Source organism: Somniosus microcephalus, chromosome 11 (genome assembly GCF_052327205.1).
Source record: "Somniosus microcephalus isolate GS21.2 chromosome 11, FLI_Smic_1.0, whole genome shotgun sequence".
Taxonomy (NCBI): domain Eukaryota; kingdom Metazoa; phylum Chordata; class Chondrichthyes; order Squaliformes; family Somniosidae; genus Somniosus; species Somniosus microcephalus.
Window position 1 is genome coordinate 114127107 of NC_140997.1, and position 18536 is coordinate 114145642.

At 46.5% G+C, this 18536-nt stretch overlaps 1 protein-coding gene across 1 annotated transcript in view; it reads left to right on the top strand.

Moving 5' to 3' along the window:
• The window catches only part of plxnd1 (plexin D1), a 447766-nt gene that overhangs the window by 38691 nt on the left and 390539 nt on the right, over window positions 1-18536 (top strand). The window contains exons 7-8 of the mRNA XM_086001196.1: window positions 12062-12166; window positions 13983-14069. Coding sequence (XP_085857322.1) covers window positions 12062-12166; window positions 13983-14069 — 192 coding nt within the window. The remainder of the gene's footprint in view (window positions 1-12061; window positions 12167-13982; window positions 14070-18536) is intronic.

The window sequence follows — 18536 nt, forward strand, 5'->3', positions numbered from 1 at the left end:
GTGGCCTTGCTGAAGGACCATTTCAATCCCAGACCGAGTGAGATTGTACAGCGTTTCAAATTTAATTCACGGAACAGAAAACCGGGAGAGACTGTATTGGATTATGTAGCGGTGTTGCGAAAATTGGCACACGATTGCAATTACGGGAACAACCTGAAAGACATGCTGAGAGATAGGCTAGTTTGCGGGATAATGGATGATCAAATGCAGCGGAGATTATTGTCTGAGACTGGACCTACGTATGAAGAAGCGTTGGAACTTGCTCAAGCCATAGAGACAGTGAACCGAGATGTAAAAGAAATACAAGGTTCCGACTGGGCTACTACAAAGCAAGTTGCAGGTCAGGTTGTTGTGCAGATGTTAAATATGCGTCAGAAACCACAACGTGAGCATCTAAAGGCATGTTATAGATGCAATGGCGATCACCTGGTGAGGGAATGCAGGTTTCTGGAGGAAAAGTGCCACAAGTGTGGGAAAAAAGGACATATAAAACGTGCATGCAGGGCAAAAGCAACCGTGGAGGAATCCAAACCAAAAGGGGGAGGAAAGCAAAACCTAGGAAGAGAAGTGAAAAAACAGGGAGCACATCACATCAGCGGAGAAGCTGAGAAAGAAGATGACATGTTCATAATGCATAGTATGGTAGAGAACATTCCAAAAGTGGATCCTATCACTTTGCAACTGACAGTAAATGACTCTAAGGTCAACTTTGAAGTGGATACAGGATGCGGCGTAACCATAATGAACAGGGAGGAGTACTCAAAATTGTGGAACCGTGCAAAAGTTCCAGAGTTAAAGTCTTGCTCTATGCTGCTTAAAACATATACCGGTGAATGAGTGGCGACATTGGGTACAGCAACTGTAACTGTGCAACACAGGGACACCATGGAACAGCTACCTGTAGTTGTAGTATCGGGTTCTGGACCAAACTTGTTAGGTCGGGGCTGGATACAAGAACTTAAATTAGATTGGGGAGCAATAAATCAAATAGAGGGAGGCAAACAATTGTCTTTGCAAGAAGTGTTGATTGAACATGAGAACTTGTTCAAGGAAGAACTTGGCACATTTAATGGCCCCCCAACTAAGATTTATGTAGACAAGGAGGCACTGCCAAGGTTTTTTAAACAACGACCTGTGCCTTATGCCATGAAGCCGAAGGTAGAGGCTGAGCTTGACCGTCTTTTGAGAGAGAACATTCTGGAACCCGTGAAATGTTCAGAATGGGCAGCTCCCATTGTACCTGTTTTAAAACCGGACAATTCGGTAAGACTCTGTGGAGATTATAAATTGACAGTAAATAGGGTGTCTAAACTAGAACAGTATCCTATTCCCAAAACAGAGGATCTCTTTGCGAACCTGGCTGGAGGGAAGAAATTCAGGAAGCTGGATATGAGTCATGCATACTTGCAGATTACACTAGATGAGGAATCCAAGAAGTATGTAACCATAAATACACACAAGGGTTTGTTTACCTATAACCGCTTACCATTCGGTGTCTCATCTAGTCCAGCTATTTTCCAGAGGACTATCGAGGGTGTACTGCAAGGGATCCCACATGTTTCAATCTATCTGGATGACATTCTGGTGACGGGAAGAACTGCCCAGGAGCATCTGAGCAGTCAGAGAGGTACTACAAAGATTGGATAAGGCTGGGTTACGGCTCAAGAGGAGTAAGTGCACTTTCCTGGGGAATGAGGCTGTGTTCCTGGGACACAGAGTGGACGCCACCGGGCCCCATCCAATCAAGGAGAAGGTACAAGCACTGCAGGAGTCCCCAGCTCTTACCAATGTGACTGAGTTAAAAGCTTACCTGGGACTGCTAAACTATTATAACAGATTTTTACCAAACTTGGCAACAGTGTTAGCACCTCGTCACAAACTTCTGCGTAAGGAGACACAGTGGCAGTGGGAAGAGGAACAGAGGGTTTCATTTGAACAGTCCAAGAAACTGATGCTGTCCTCGGATATGCTGGTTCACTACAATGCAGAGAAAGACATCATTCTCTCTTGTGATGCTTCACCTTACGGGGTGGGGGCGGTTCTTTCACACAGCTTGGAAGATGGAACAGAAAGATCAATAGGGTTTATGTCTCGAACTCTGACACCGGCGGAAAAAAACTATTCCCAGTTCGATAAAGAGGGGTTAGCAGTAATGTTTGGGTTACAGAGGTTTCACAAGTACATATATGGCAGGAAATTCATCATATGCACTGATCATAAACCTCTTCTATCTCTTTTTAATGAAATGAAAGCAGTACCACAGATGGTGTCACCCCGGATCCAGAGGTGGGCAGTGACGTTGAGGGCATATGAGTATGTCATCGTTTACAAGGCGGGCAAGTACCATGGGAACGCAGATGCCTTGAGCTGTCTTCCACTGCCAGGTACACCTATCCGTGCAGCTCCAGAGGATAGAGTTTTGATGTTGGAGGACACGGACACGGCAATTGTGTCCGCAGAACAAGTAAGGACATGGACCGGTAAAGATCCAGTACTGTCTAGAGTCCGAGAATATGTGATGAGGGGTTGGCCACAGCATCCGGACGGGACTGATTTCATACCTTACAGTGTCAGGAAAACAGAGCTGGGTGTGCAGGATGGTTGCGTGTTGTGGGGAGCACGAGTGATTATTCCACAGCCAGCACGACAGTCTATCTTAGGGCAACTACATCAGTGTCATCCTGGAGTTTCGCGTATGAAAGCCTTGGCAAGGAGTTACTTGTGGTGGCCAAAGGTAGATGAGGAGATAGAAAATCTAGTCAAGACATGCAGCACTTGTCAAGTACACAGGAAGGCACCAGCAGCGGCTCCTCTCCACCCCTGGGAGTGGCCGGATAAACCATGGAGAAGATTACATGTAGATTATGCGGGTCCATTCATGGGAAAGATGTTCCTTATAATCATTGATGCCCATTCCAAATGGATGGATGTTTATCCTGTAAATTCTGCTTCATCTACTGTTACTATAGACTGCCTGCGTAGGAGTTTTAGTAATCGAGGGCTACCGGAGACCGTAGTAAGTGACAATGTCACGTGTTTTGTGAGTACAGAAACAAAAGAGTTCATGAGAAACAATGGCATAGTGCACGTGACCTCAGCTCCATATCATCCGTCTTCAAATGGACTTGAGGAGCGAGCCATACAAACATTTAAGGAGATGATGAAAAAAAGAGCGGAAGGGAGTTTGGCAGCCAAGGTGTCACGAGTTCTGTTCAGCTACAGAATAACACCTCAATCTACCACAGGACTCTCTCCTGCTGAGCTGTTGTTAAGACGTCGACTACGCTCCACTCTTGAACTGGTTCACCCAGATCTAAAAAGGAAGGTGGAAAACCGACAAATCAAACAAAAGGAGAACCATGACAGAAGGACAAAGAGCCGCAGTTTTGGAGAAGGAGATGCGGTCCTTACCAGGAATTTCAGTTATGGTCCAAAATGGATTCCTGGCGTCATAGACTCAATGACCGGTCCAGTATCATATATGGTCATGGTAGGAACTGGTCAGGTAGTACGCAGACATGTAGATCAGATACTGACCAGACCAGGGGAAATCGAAATGGAGGTTCCAGAGGAGATGTCGGAGGACAAGTTGGCCCCCTGTTATCCAAATGCATCGGTGGTACCACCACCACGAACAGAGCCAGTTCCACCTGGACCCCTTCATCAAGAGGAAACCATCGTAGCAGAGTCAGATACTCTGAGTACTGCTCAGGAGCAGCAGGTGGCTCTACTACAACCAAGCAGGGACTTGACTGTAAGACGTTCACCAAGGACTCACAAGCCGCCAGAGAGATTGATAACGACCTGCTAGATTCGTTCAGTATGGACTATCGTTAAAGGAGTTTCCTTATGGGACTTTTTAAGAATGTTGTTAAGAAATTAATGTTCAACTTACGAGGGGAGGGATATAGTAATCTGGGATGTAATGTTTAAGTTATCCACCAGATGGAGCCAAACATTAAGGGTTCACACTCACCAGTTTTTAAAGTAATGGGTCATGTATTCAATGTCCTGGTACATCAGTTTATACGGTAATGTGACATTGCATTATGGGTATGATGACTCAGAGGTGAATCCTCCATCTTGCCATCGTGCAGTAAGAATTGTGTGCTTTGCTTGCAGCCTGTAAGAGATGTTTCTCTGCTACACCGGGTAAATAAACAGTTGGGTTTTGTTCCTAATATCTCGCTTCTCTCAGTTTCTGACCTTACTACTCGGATATCACAGATACGATGATCACTCATACCCAAGTGTTCTCCCACAGCCACTTGGTCGACCTGGCCCACCTCATTCCACAGCACCAGATCCAGCAATGCCTCCTTCCTAGTTGGACCAAGAACATATTGGTCAAGGAAATTCTCCTGCACACATTTCAGAAATTCCTCCCCCTCCTTTCCCTTTACCCGAGCCTTATCCCAGTCGATATTTGGGTAATTAAAGTCCCCCAATATCACCGCTCTATAGCTCTTGCATAGCTCTGCGATTTCCCTGCAGATTTGCTCCTCCACCTCCCTCTCACTATTTGGAGGCCTTTAGAATACCCCCAATAGCGTGATCATACCCTTTTTGCTCCTCAACTCTAACCAAATGGATTCTGTCCTTGTCCCCTCAAGAACATCCTCCCTTTCCAACACTACAATGTCATCCTTAATCAGCACTGCCACCCCACCTCCCTTTTCTCCTTCCCTATCTTTTCTGAACACCTTGCATAGTAAGTGCCCAGTCCTCATTGTTTTTAAGCCATGTTTCCGTTATTGCCACACGGCTAATTGTGCTTGTAGCTCACCAACCTTATTCACCACACTTTGTGCGTTTACGTGTTTATGTTTTGATGTTTCCCCTCTCTCTAACCTGGGGTCAATGGACAGTGATCAGGAGGAGAAACCCTGTCTGGTTTCTGTTGTGTATGTAACCTGTTCCACCTTAAGAGAGCTTAAGCCTGTTCCACCTTAAGAGATGTACTACTTTCTCAGGCTGCTGTAGACGTAATACCGGGGGTGAACACACCGGTATATAAGCACTGTGCAGTAATCTTGTATTCAGTGTAGTCCCTACCTCCAACCAGTAAAGACCTGTTTTATTGTTACTGATTAAGTCTGAGTATTAATTACTTGAACAACTCACAGACTTAACACTGGCGACGAGTCAGATTCTTACCCTGCGGCAGTTATTGCACGGCGGCTTCGTCCACAGACAGGACGTTGAAGAGAGGTTTCAAATCTCACCACCCCACTGGAAGCGACAGGCATTAGGACCCTGAAGCCTCCATCAGCGACTGAAAACTGGAGTGCAGAAGACATCCTGCAGCTTCTTTTTCAACCTCGGTGGTGGGTAAGCCGAGCAGCGTTGGCTGCAAAGACAGGGCTGGGGGAAGTCGGAGGAACAAGGGCGATCGCGATCGGAGATAAGGGTCATCGATCGCAATCCCTGATAAGGGCCGCACTCGGGCTGAAAGGCGCAGCGTCGGCAGACACTGAAGGCGCGAGAGCCGCGGTGAAAAGCGCGGGCCATCGATCGCGGCGGAGATAAGGGCCGCACTCGGGGGCTGAAGGGAGACGGCGTCGGGGGACGGGTGAAGACCGCCAAGCGAGGGAAAACCACCATTTTGTGGGCGGAGGACGACGGCAAGAGCGGGAAGCCGCCATCTTTGATAACAAGTAAAGAAAATAAAATCTGAGAAATTGCAAATCTGATAAAGTACTACAATGCCTAAACACGGGAATATTAGCAACTTTGATAGTGACATCGAAGATTGGGCCATATATGTTGAACGAGTTAAAAATTATTGTAAGGCCAATAAAATTCGTGAGGCTGATAAAGCACTAACATTATTAAATTTAATGGGTGCGAAGACATACGGGCAATTGAAACACCTGTTATCACCAGATGAACCGGCGGATAAGACGTTCGATGAGATTGTTACTGTCCTGAAAGATCATCTAAACCCCACGCCGCTGATGCTAGCGGAACGATTTAAATTTTACGACAGAAGGCAACTACAGAATGAAAGCAATGCTGAATATTTGCTGGAATTGCGTAAATTAGCGAAATATTGTCAGTTTGGAACGGGACTGACAGATGCACTACGAGACAAATTTGTGTGTGGTTTATTTAAACAGGATACACAAAAGCGACTGCTCGAGGAGAATGAGCTGATGCTTGAGAAGGCGGTCACTATGGCAGCAGCACATGAAGCCGCAGCGAGAGGCACGGCAGTAATGCAGCTACGGTCACCGGAGCTCAGTGCACACAAATTGGGTGTGAGTTCTGTTAAATGTTATCGTTGTGGAAAGACAACGCATGATCAGAACCAGTGTTGGTTTAAAAACCAAGAATGCAGAACATGTGGTAGGCTTGGACATATAGCTAGAGTATGCAGGTCAGGGAAGAAGACCAGCAACAAGAAGTCACCGCAAGGGAAATACGCAAAGGTACACAAGGTGGCCGAACAGGAGTCCGATTCAGACGCTAGCAGTAATGAACTGGCTGGCTTAAGCAGTATTGAACTGGCTAGCTTAAGGGTACTCAACGTTGGTAAGGGTGCAGACCTCCAGACAATTTGGGTTACTCTTCAAATAGAAGGAGTCCAAGTAAAAATGGAATTGGACACTGGATCGGCATTGTCGGTCATGAATAAGAAAGATTACAGAAGGTTATTCCAACATATTCCCCTACAGGATACGGAGATTATATTGACAACCTACACGGGGCAGAGAGTGTACCCCATCGGGACAATAAAGGTTGCAGTGGCCAACAAGGGCGAAGGAAGTCAAATAATGGACTTATATGTGCTACCGGAGGGAGGTCCACCACTACTAGGCCGGGAGTGGTTTAGAAACATAAATATGGACTGGCATTCGCTAAAAGCCATAAAGAGTGAGAACTCGGTGCAGATAATCAGCCCAGACTCTAGAACTGATGATGGTAAGACCAACCCATGTGCAAAAGACAAAGTTTCAGCACAGAATTCCACTGAGCAACAACAACATAGTTTAACAGAGAATTCTGAGTCTGTCAAGTCTACTGATATGCACATTTTTGAGGGACACTGGGCTCGAACTCAACTCCATTTCAAACTACAACAGCAATTAGAACAAATGATTCTCCGTTTTGAGCAAGAGATGAATGAAATAAAAAAGTTCTTTGTTACAGAGTGGGAGAATCTGGAAAGGCAACAGAAGCAACTGATGGAGAAAATGGAGCAGGAGCACACCAACCATCTGCGCGAGGAGGCTGAACGAATCAAAGCTGATTCAGGTTCTGAAGGTACGTGCCATAATCTGGTGTCAGAAGAGTTAACGGTCAGCCAACTCCTTCATATGCTGAGGGACAAGACTCTGAAATGGGAAAAACTTGAACACGAGCTGCGATCTTCAAAGGAAAAGGGTTCGGAGCTCTCAAAAGTCATTGAGATGGCTGATCATCACAGAAATCACAGAAACCCCACAGTGCAGATAGAGGCCATTTCGGCCCATCGAGCCTGCACCGACACATATCCCACCCGATCCCCGTAACCCCTACACCAACACATATCCCACCCTAACCCCACGTATTTAATCCCCCTAACACTAAGGGTCAATTTATCATAGCCAATCAACCTAACAAGCACATCTTTGGACTGTGGGAGGGAACCGGAGCACCCGGAGGAAACCCACGCAAACACGGGGAGAATGTGCAAACTCCACACAGATAGTCACCCGAGGCCGGATTCGAACCCGGGTCCCTGGCGCTGTGAGGCAACAGTGCTAACCACTATGCCACGACACAGACTGAAACGACTGCAACAGAGCAGCCATTGGATGCCAAAAGTACGCTGACTCACGTCAATGTAGAACAACAGACCGCTGAAACAGCTGCTCCGGTAGAGGGATTGCATAGTCCGATCAATCAATCTCCAAAGGAAGTTGAAGTATTAAAATCACAAATGAGGTCACTAGTAAATGACTTGCTGAAAGCCCAGAAAAAGCTGGATGCAGAGGTACACATGAAGAAGTCTCTTCAGGAAAGATGTCTGGATTTGGAACAAGAGCTGGCTAACGTCCAGTTGGGTATGGAGGAAATAGACGACCCTCTCACTGGTCTAGCTCAGGACGACACCGAATATTACTATGACCTGGTGGACAACACCGAATATTACGATGTCCTGTCCTGCCCAGCTTGTAACTTCGACTCCCAAAGTGCAGAGATCATGGAGGAGCACCAAAAGCCTACGGAACATCGGGAGAAGCTGGCTCTACGACGGAAACAGGAGGAAGAGAAGGAGGAACTGCGCATGCAGCTGGCAGCTGTGGCAGCTGACAATGGAGCCCAGAGAGTCTCCAAGAAGCAGAAAAGGAAAAGTAAATGTTGTGTATGTAATATGTGTGCTACTTTGAACCTATGGACAGGACTGCACTACTTGTAGGGCGTAGTGATACGCAGTACCACTCCTGGCCATAGGGGTATAAATAGTACTGTGGGTACTGATCTCCCCTCAGTTCCCGCCTGTGGGCATGAAGTAAAGATCTACGTATAGTCCCTACCTCCAACCAGTAAAGACCTGTTTGAGTTATACGTTTAAGTCTTTGTGTTAATTGTTCAATACAATACACATACTTAACACTGGCGACGAGTCAGGTTCTTACCCTGCGGCAGTTGAAGAGAGGTTTCAAACATCACCACCCCACTAGAAGCGACAGGCTTTAGGACTCTGAAGCCTCCATCAGCGACTGAGCACTGGAGTGCAGCAGCCATCCTGACAGCTTCCAGCGACTGACAGAAGTCTTTCTGCAGTTTCCTTGTTCAACCTAGGTGGTGGGGTAAGCCGTGCAGCGTTGGCTGCAAAGACAGGGCTGGGGAAGTTGGAGAAGATAAGGGCGATCGCAATCCCTGATAAGAGCTGCGGTGAAACGCGCGAGCGGGTAAGCCAGAGCCCGGGAGGGAGCGAGCAAGAACCGCTTCGGTCGGGAGCCACTTCGCGATCCAGCGATCGCATCCGCTGATAAGGGTCGCACTCGGGCGATCGCGGCGAAGATAAGGGCTGCACTCGGGGGCTGAAGGGAGATGGCGTCGGGGGACGGGTGAAGACCGCCAAGCGTGGGAAAACCGCCATTTTGTGGGCGGAGGACGACGGCAAGAGCGGGAAGCCGCCATCTTTGATAACAAGTAAACAAAATAAAATCTGAGAAATTGCAAATCTACAATGCCTAAACACGGGAATATTAGCACCTTTGATAGTGACCTCGAAGATTGGGCCATATATGTTGAAAGAGTAAAAAAATTATTGTAAGGCCAATAAAATTCGTGACCAAGATAAAGCTCTAACATTATTAAATTTAATGGGTGCGAAGACATACGGGCAATTGAAACACCTGTTATCACCAGATGAACCGGCGGATAAGACGTTCGATGAGATTGTTACTGTCCTGAAAGATCATCTAAACCCCACGCCGCTGATGCTAGCGGAACGATTTAAATTTTACGACAGAAGGCAGCTACAGCATGAAAGCAATGCTGAATATTTGCTGGAATTGCGTAAATTAGCGAAATATTGCCAGTTTGGAACGGGACTGACAGATGCACTATGAGACAAATTTGTGTGTGGTTTATTTAAACAGGATACACAAAAGCGACTGCTCGAGGAGAATGAGCTGACGCTTGAGAAGGCGGTCACTATGGCAGCAGCACACGAAGCCGCAGCGAGAGGCACGGCAGTAATGCAGCTACGGTCACCGGAGCTCAGTGCACACAAATTGGGTGTGAGTTCTGGCAAATGTTATCGTTGTGGAAAGACGACGCATGATCAGAACCAGTGTTGGTTTAAAAACCAAGAATGTAGAACTTGTGGTAGGCTTGGACATATAGCTAGAGTATGCAGGTCAGGGAAGAAGACCAGCAACAAGAAGTCACCGCAAGGAAAATACGCAAAGGTACACAAGGTGACCGAACAGGAGCCCGATTCAGACGCTAGCAGTAATGAACTGGCTAGCTTAAGCTGTAATGAACTGGCTAGCTTAAGAGTACTCAACGCTGGTAAGGGTGCAGACCTCCAGACAATTTGGGTCACTCTTCAGATAGAAGGAGTCCAAGTAAAACTGGAATTGGACACTGGATCGGCATTGACGGTCATAAATAAGAAAGATTACGGAAAGTTATTCCAACATGTTCCCCTACAGGATACGGGGATTATATTGAAAACATACACGGGGCAAAGAGTGTACCCCATCGGGAAAATAGAGGTTGCAGTGGTCCACAAGGGCGAAGACAGTCAAATAATGGACTTATATGTGATATCTGAAGGAGGTTCTCCACTACTAGGATGGGAGTGGATTAGGAAAATGAATATGGACTGGCATTTCCTACAAACAATGACGAGTGAGAACTCGGTGAAGATAGTCGGCCCAGACTCTGGAACGGATGATGGTAAGCCCAACTCAGGTGCAAAAGACAAAGTTTCAGCACAGAATTCCACTGAGCAACAACAACATAGTTTAACTGTGGATTCTGAGTCTGGCAAGTCTACTGATGTGCCCATTTCTGAGGGACACCGGGCTCGAACTCAACTCCATTTCAAACTACAACAGCAATTAGAACAAATGCTTCGCCGTTTTGAGCAAGAGTTGAATGCAACGAAAGAGTTCTTTGATATAGAGTTGGAGAATCTGGAAAGACAACAGAAGCAGCTGATGGAGAAAATGGAGCAGGAGCACACAAAACGTCTGATGTCAGAGGAGTTAACGGTCAGCCAACTCCTGCATATGCTGAAGGACAGGACTCTGAAATGGGAAAAACTTGAACACGAACTTCAATATTCAAACGAAAGGGGTTCGGAGCTCTCAAAGGTTATTGGAAGAGCTGAGGTGGCAACACAGACTGAGATGACTGCAACAGAGCAGCCCTTGGATGCCAAAAGTACGCTGACTCATGTCAACGTAGAACAACAGACCGCTGAAACAGCTGCTCCGGTAGAGGGATTGAATAGTCCGATCAATCAATCTCCAAAAGAAGTTGAAGTAGTAAAATCTCAAATGAGGTCATTAGTAAACGACTTGCTGAAAGCCCAGAAAAAGCTGGATGAAGAGGTACGCATGAAGAAGTCTCTTCAGGAAAGATGTCTGGACTTGGAACAAAAGCTGGCTAACGCCCAGCTGGGTATGGAGGAAATAGAAGACCCTCTCGCTGGCCTAGATCAGGACGACACCGAATATTACTATGTCCTGTCCTGCCCAACTTGTAACTTCGACTCCCACCATACAGAAATCATGGAGGAGCACCGAAAGTCTACGGAACATCGGGAGAAGGTGGCTCTAATGCGGAAAAAGGAGGAAGAGAAGGAGGAACTGCGCATGCAGCTGGCAGCTGACAGTGGAGCCCAGAGAGTCTCCAAGAAGCAGAAAAGGAAAAGTCGAAACAGAAGATGACCCATCTGAACCATTATTACCTCTACCAGATCACACACGTGGTCCCTCCGAACGGAGCCAAATCAGTTCGGAAGTTCAAGCTGTTAAATCCATGAAAGGACTATTGAATGAGTAACGTGAACCGACTACACCACAGAGATTGAATCTGTGAACTGTTTTCCGCAGAGACTGAATCTGTGATATGTTACGTTAAACATGAAGTTATATATGTATATATGTTATTGCGTTATGTTAAATGGGGGGATGACTATAAAGCTAAGAAGGGAGGAGTGTTGTGTATGTAACCTGTTCCACCTTAAGAGAGCTTAAGCCTGTTCCACCTTAAGAGATGTACTTCTTTCTCAGGCTGCTGTAGACGTAATACCGGGGGTGAACACACCGGTATATAAGCACTGTGCAGTAATCTTGTATTCAGTGTAGTCCCTACCTCCAACCAGTAAAGACCTGTTTTATTGTTACTGATTAAGTCTGAGTATTAATTACTTGAACAACTCACAGACTTAACAGTTTCCCCCCTCTAACCCAGGGGCTGAGGATTAGGAGTGTCCTTACCTGGCTCAGGTGAATTAGCAACACAGCCTGGGGCTTAGAGCTGGGATCTGCTCTGTATGGATTAGTTATGGTGTGTGCTCGGTTTAATCCTGTTCCTCTTTCTTTTGCAGAATTTCACACAGTGTCCACAAATAATACCCTTGCACGTCACGCCAATCCCCACAGGGAGTGCCCGAGACATCCCAGTCTCCTTAGTCAACAGCATGCTGCTCCAGGTAAACTCCTGACATCCTTTCCATATCATGCAACGAGTATTAGAGAAACACAGCGGTATAGAAGGGGCAAGAAACGGGCGCCATGAAGGCCAATTATCCCAAAGGACGCCTGAAAAGCAACCAAATATTGGGCAATTTTTCAGGCGTCCCCGGAAGCCACCTAAATCAGGCGTTCGGCCCCTTCCATGTGTCAGTAAGGCCTGTTTTAGGCCCCTCTCTGATATTTGATGTTGGTGAGTGGAGCAGGAGCTCGCTCCATCGCTCCAAAGACTGAAGGACATGGATTAGATGGAGGAATGGGCTAAAACATGGCAGGTAGAATTCAATGTCTGTAAGTGTGAGGTGATGCAATTTGATCAAAAACTAACATGGGTGAAACACCTACAGGGTTGGGTCACACGGGGGACGCTGACTCCCAGGGTCGCAGTCCCTGCAGCTTGTTTTTTGTTTTTTTTCTCTCGCGAATGAAGCCTTCTTCTCCGCAGGCTGGTGTCGGTGACCGTGTTCAATACCTCGACCTGGGGTAGTGTTGGCAAACCTATTCCACTACAGCAGGCATCAGATTTACTCCGATTCCATCTTCGCCCGGTGCTCATGTTATACCCAGCAGTCAGTGGGTAGTGATCAGGACAGGGAACACTGGCTGATTTCCCCCTCCCCAGCCCGGGGGGGGAGTGGAGCTGATGGTTCAGCCTGGGGGCAGCGGGGGGGAGCGTGGAGGTAGTGGAGCTGATGGCAATGCCCGGGGGGTGAGTGGAGCTGATGGTTCAGCCCGGGGGAGAGAGGAGCTGGTGGTTCAGCTCAGGGAGGGGGGAGTGGAGCTGATGGTTCAGCCCAGGGGGGAGTGGTGCTGATGGTTCAGCCCAGGGGGAGTGGAGCTGATGGTCCAGCCCGGGGAGGGGGGAGTGGAGCTGATGGTTCAGCCCAGGGGGGAGTGGAGCTGATGGTCCAGCCCGGGGAGGGGGGAGTGGAGCTGATGGTTCAGCCCGGGGCAGGGGGAGAGGAGCTGATGGTTCAGCCCAGGGGGGAGTGGAGCTGATGGTTCAGCCCAGGGGGGAGTGGAGCTGCTGGTTCAACCAGGGGTGGGGGGAGAGGAGCTGATGGTTCAGCCCGGGGGGGAGTGGAGCCGATGGTTCAGCCTGGGGGGAGTGGAGCTGATGGTCCAGCCCGGGACGAAGGGAGAGGATCTGATGGTCCAGCCCGGGACGAAGGGAGAGGATCTGATGGTCCAGCCCGGGAAGGGAGGAGTGGAGCTGATGGCAATGCCCGGGGGGTGAGTGGAGCTGATGGTTCAGCCCAGGGGGGAGTGGAGCTGATGGTTCAGCCCGGGGGAGAGAGGAGCTGATGGTTCAGCCCGGGGGGGGGGGGGAGTGGAGCTGATGGTTCAGCCCGGGGGGGGAGAGGAGCTGATGGTTCAGCCCGGGGGGGGGAGAGGAGCTGATGGTTTAGCCCGGGGGGGAGAGGAGCTGATGGTTCAGCCCGGGGGGGGGAGCGGGGAGTGGAGCTGATGGTTCAGCCCGGGGGGGAGAGGAGCTGATGGTTCAGCCCGGGGGTCGGGGGTGGGTGTGGGGGGGGGGAGTGTTGCTGATGGTTCAGCCCGGTGGGGGGAGTGGAGCTGACGGTCCGGCCCAGCCCAGGGATCGAAGCTCCTCCCCCTGCTGTGTACAGCTCAGAGCCATATCACTTGCTGCGCTTTATACACTGTCCGGAGATCACTCCTGCACACCCGTGAATTGCTCAGGACTATTCTGATTGACTAGTACTATTAACATGGCACAGTGTGGTTGGAGTACTCACTGCTTTTTCTCCGCGCCAGGACACCAGCCTGCAATGTGATTTCGGGCACCAGATGTACGAGGCACGATGGCTGAACAGTTCCCAGGTGCTATGTGAGGGTGTCAGGGTGAGTACGGTATCAGGAACGTCAGCAAACCTCTCTGAAGGGTTGGCACGCACACAGCAGGGATTGGATCGTCACTCGTGGCCAAGGAATTAAAATCCAATCACGAGATTCAAACTGTAAAAATAGGCAGACCAAAACCATCCTGTTCATTATCGCAACCTGCTTCTCTCTTACTGTCCTTAAAACCCCACTAACGAACATTACCAACCCTCTATAACACCACTAACTAACCTTACCAACCCTCTATAACCCCACTAACTAACATTACCAATCCACGATAACCCCACTAACTAACCTCACTAACCCTCTATAACCCCACGAACTAACCTTACCAATCCACTATAACCCCACTAACTAACATTACCAATCCACTATAACCCCACTAACTAACCTCACTAACCCTCTATAACCCCACGAACTAACCTTACCAATCCACTATAACCCCACTAACTAACATTACCAATCCACTATAACCCCACTAACTAACCTTACCAATCCACAATAACCCCACTAACTAACATTACCAATCCACTATAACCCCACTAACTAACCTTACCAACCCTCTATAACCCCACTAACTAACCTTACCAATCCACGATAACCCCACTAACTAACCTTACCAACCCTCTATAACCCCACGAACTAACCTTACCAATCCACTATAACCCCACTAACTAACATTACCAATCCACTATAACCCCACTAACTAACCTCACTAACCCTCTATAACCCCACGAACTAACCTTACCAATCCACTATAACCCCACGAACTAACCTTACCAATCCACTATAACCCCACTAACTAACCTTACCAATCCACAATAACCCCACTAACTAACCTTACCAATCCACGATAACCCCACTAACTAACCTTACCAACCCTCTATAACCCCACTAACTAAAATTACCAATCCACTATAACCCCACTAACTAACCTTACCAATCCACTATAACCCCACTAACTAATCTTACCAATCCACTATAACCCCACTAACTAACATTAGCAACCCTCTATAACCCCACTAACTAACCTTACCAACCCTCTATAACCCCACTAACTAACCTTACCAATCCACTATAACCCCACTAACTAACATGACCAACCTCTATAACCCCATTAACTAACTTTACCAACCCTCTATAACCCCACTAACTAACATTACCAATCTACTATAACCCCACGAACTAACCTTACCACTCCACTATAACCCCACTAACTAACCTTACCAATCCACTATAACCCCACTAACTAACCTTACCAATCCACTATAGCCCCACTAACTAACATTACCAACCCGCTGTGACCCCACTAACTATCCTTACCAATCCTCTATAACCCCACTAACTAACCTTACCAATCCTCTATAACCCCACTAACTAACCTTACCAATCCACTATAACCCCACGAACTAACCTTACCAACCCTCTATAACCCCACTAACTAGCATTACCAATCCACTATAACCCCACTAACTAACCTTACCAATCCTCTATAACCCCACTAACTAACCTTACCAATCCTCTATAACCCCACTAACTAACATTACCAATCCTCTATAACCCCACTAACTAACCTTACCAATCGACTATAGCCCCACTAACTAACATTATCAACCCTATATAACCCCACTAACTAACATTACCAATCCTCTATAACCCCACTAACTAACCTTACCAATCCACTATAACCCCACTAACTATCATGACCAGCCACTATAACCCCACTAACTAACCTTACCAACCCTCTTTAACCCCACTAACTAACATTAACAATCCACTATAGCCCCACTAACTAAACTTACCAACCTTCTATAACCCCACTAACTAACGTTACCAATCCACTATAACCCCACTAACTAACCTTACCAATCCACTATAACCCCACTAACTAACATTACCAATCCTCTATAACCCCACTAACTAACCATAGGAATCCACTATAACACCACTAACTAACCTTACCAATCCACTATAACCCCACTAACTAACCTTACCAACCCACTATAACCCCACTAACTAACCTTACCAATCCACTATAACCCCACTAACTAACATTACCAATCCTCTATAACCCCACTAACTAACCTTAGCAATCCACTATAACACCACTAACTAACCTTATCAATCCATTATAACCCCACTAACTAACATTACCAATCCGCTATAACCCCACTAACTAACCTTACCAACCCACTATAACCCCACTAACTAACCTTACCAATCCACCATAACCCCACTAACTAAGCTTACCAACCCTCTATAACACCACTAACTAACCTTACCAACCCTCTATAACCCCACTAACTAACATTACCAATCCACTATAACCCCACTAACTAACCTTACCAACCCTCTATAATCCCACTAACTAAGCTTAACAATCCACTATAACCCCACTAACTAACTTTACCAACCCTCTATAACCCCACTAACTAACCTTACCAACCCACAATAACCCCACTAACTAACATTACTAACATGCTATAACCCCACTAACTAATCTTACCAATCCACTATAACCCCACTAATTAACCTTACCAATCCTCTATAACCCCACTAACTAACATTACCAACCCTATATAACCCCACTAACTAACATTACCAATCCTCTATAACCCCACTAACTAACCTTACCAATCCACTATAACCCCACTAACTATCATGATCAGCCACTATAACCCCACTAACTAACCTTACCAACCCTCTTTAACCCCACTAACTAACATTAACAATCCACTATAGCCCCACTAACTAAACTTACCAACCCTCTATAACCACACTAACTAACCTTACCAATCCACTATAACCCCACTAACTAACCTTACCAATCCACTATAACCCCACTAACTAACATTACCAATCCTCTATAACCCCACTAACTAACCATAGCAATCCACTATAACACCACTAACTAAACTTACCAATCCTCTTACCAATCCACTATAACCCCACTAACTAACCTTACCAAACCTCTATAACCCCACTAACTAACATTACCAATCCACTATAACCCCACTAACTAACCTTACCAATCCACTATAACCCCACTAACTAACCTTACCAAACCTCTATAACCCCACTAACTAACCTTACCAACCCACAATAACCCCACTAACTAACATTACTAACATGCTATAACCCCACTAACTAATCTTACCAATCCACTATAACCCCACTAATTAACCTTACCAATCCTCTATAACCCCACTAACTAACCTTACCAATCCACTATAACACCACTAACTAACATTACCAATCCACTATTACCCCACTAACTAACCTTACCAACCCTCTATAACCCCACTAATTAACCTTACCAATCCATTATAACCCCACTAACTAACATTACCAATCCACTATAACCCCACTAACTAACCTTACCAATCCACTATAACCCCACTAACGAACCTTACCAATCCACTATAAACGCACTAACTAACCTTACCAATCCACTATAACCCCACTAACTAACCTTACCAATCCACTATAACCCCACTAACTAACCTTACCAACCCGCAATAACCCCACTAACTAACATTACCAACATGCTATAACCCCACTAAATAATCTTACCAATCCACTATAACCCCACGAACTAACCTTACCAATCCTCTATAACCCCACTAACTAACCTTACCAATCAACTATAGCCCCTCTAACTAACATTACCAATCCTCTATAACCCCACTAACTAACCTTACGAATCCTCTATAACCCCACTAACTAACCTTACCAATCCACTATAACCCCACTAACTAACCTTACCAATCCTCTATAACCCCACTAACTAACCTTAGCAATCCACTATAACACCACTAACTAACATTACCAATCCTCTATAACCCCACTAACTAACCTTACCCACCCTCTATAACCCCACTAACTAACATTACCAATCCTCTATAACCCCACTAACTAACCATACCAATCCTCTATAACCCCACTAACAAACCTTACCAATCCTCTATAACCCCACTAACTAACCTTACCAATCCACTATAGCCCCACTAACTAACATTACCATCCCTCTATAACCCCACTAACTAGCATTACCAATCCACTATAACCCCACCAACTAACCTTACCAACCCTCTATAACCCCACTAACTAACATTACCAATCCACTATAACCCCACTAACTAACCTTACAAATCCTCTATAACACCACTAACTAACCTTACCAATCCTCTATAACCCAACTAACTAACCTTACCAATCCTCTACAACCCCACGAACTAACCTTACCAATCCTCTATAACCCCACTAACTAACCTTACCAATCCACTATATCCCCACTAACTAAGCTTACCAACCCTCTATAACCCCACTAACTAACATTACCAATCCACTATAACCCCACTAACTAACCTTACCAATCCTCCAAAACCCCACTAACCTTACCAATCCTCTATAACCCCACTAACTAACCTTACCAATCTTCTATAACCCCATTAACTAACCTTACCA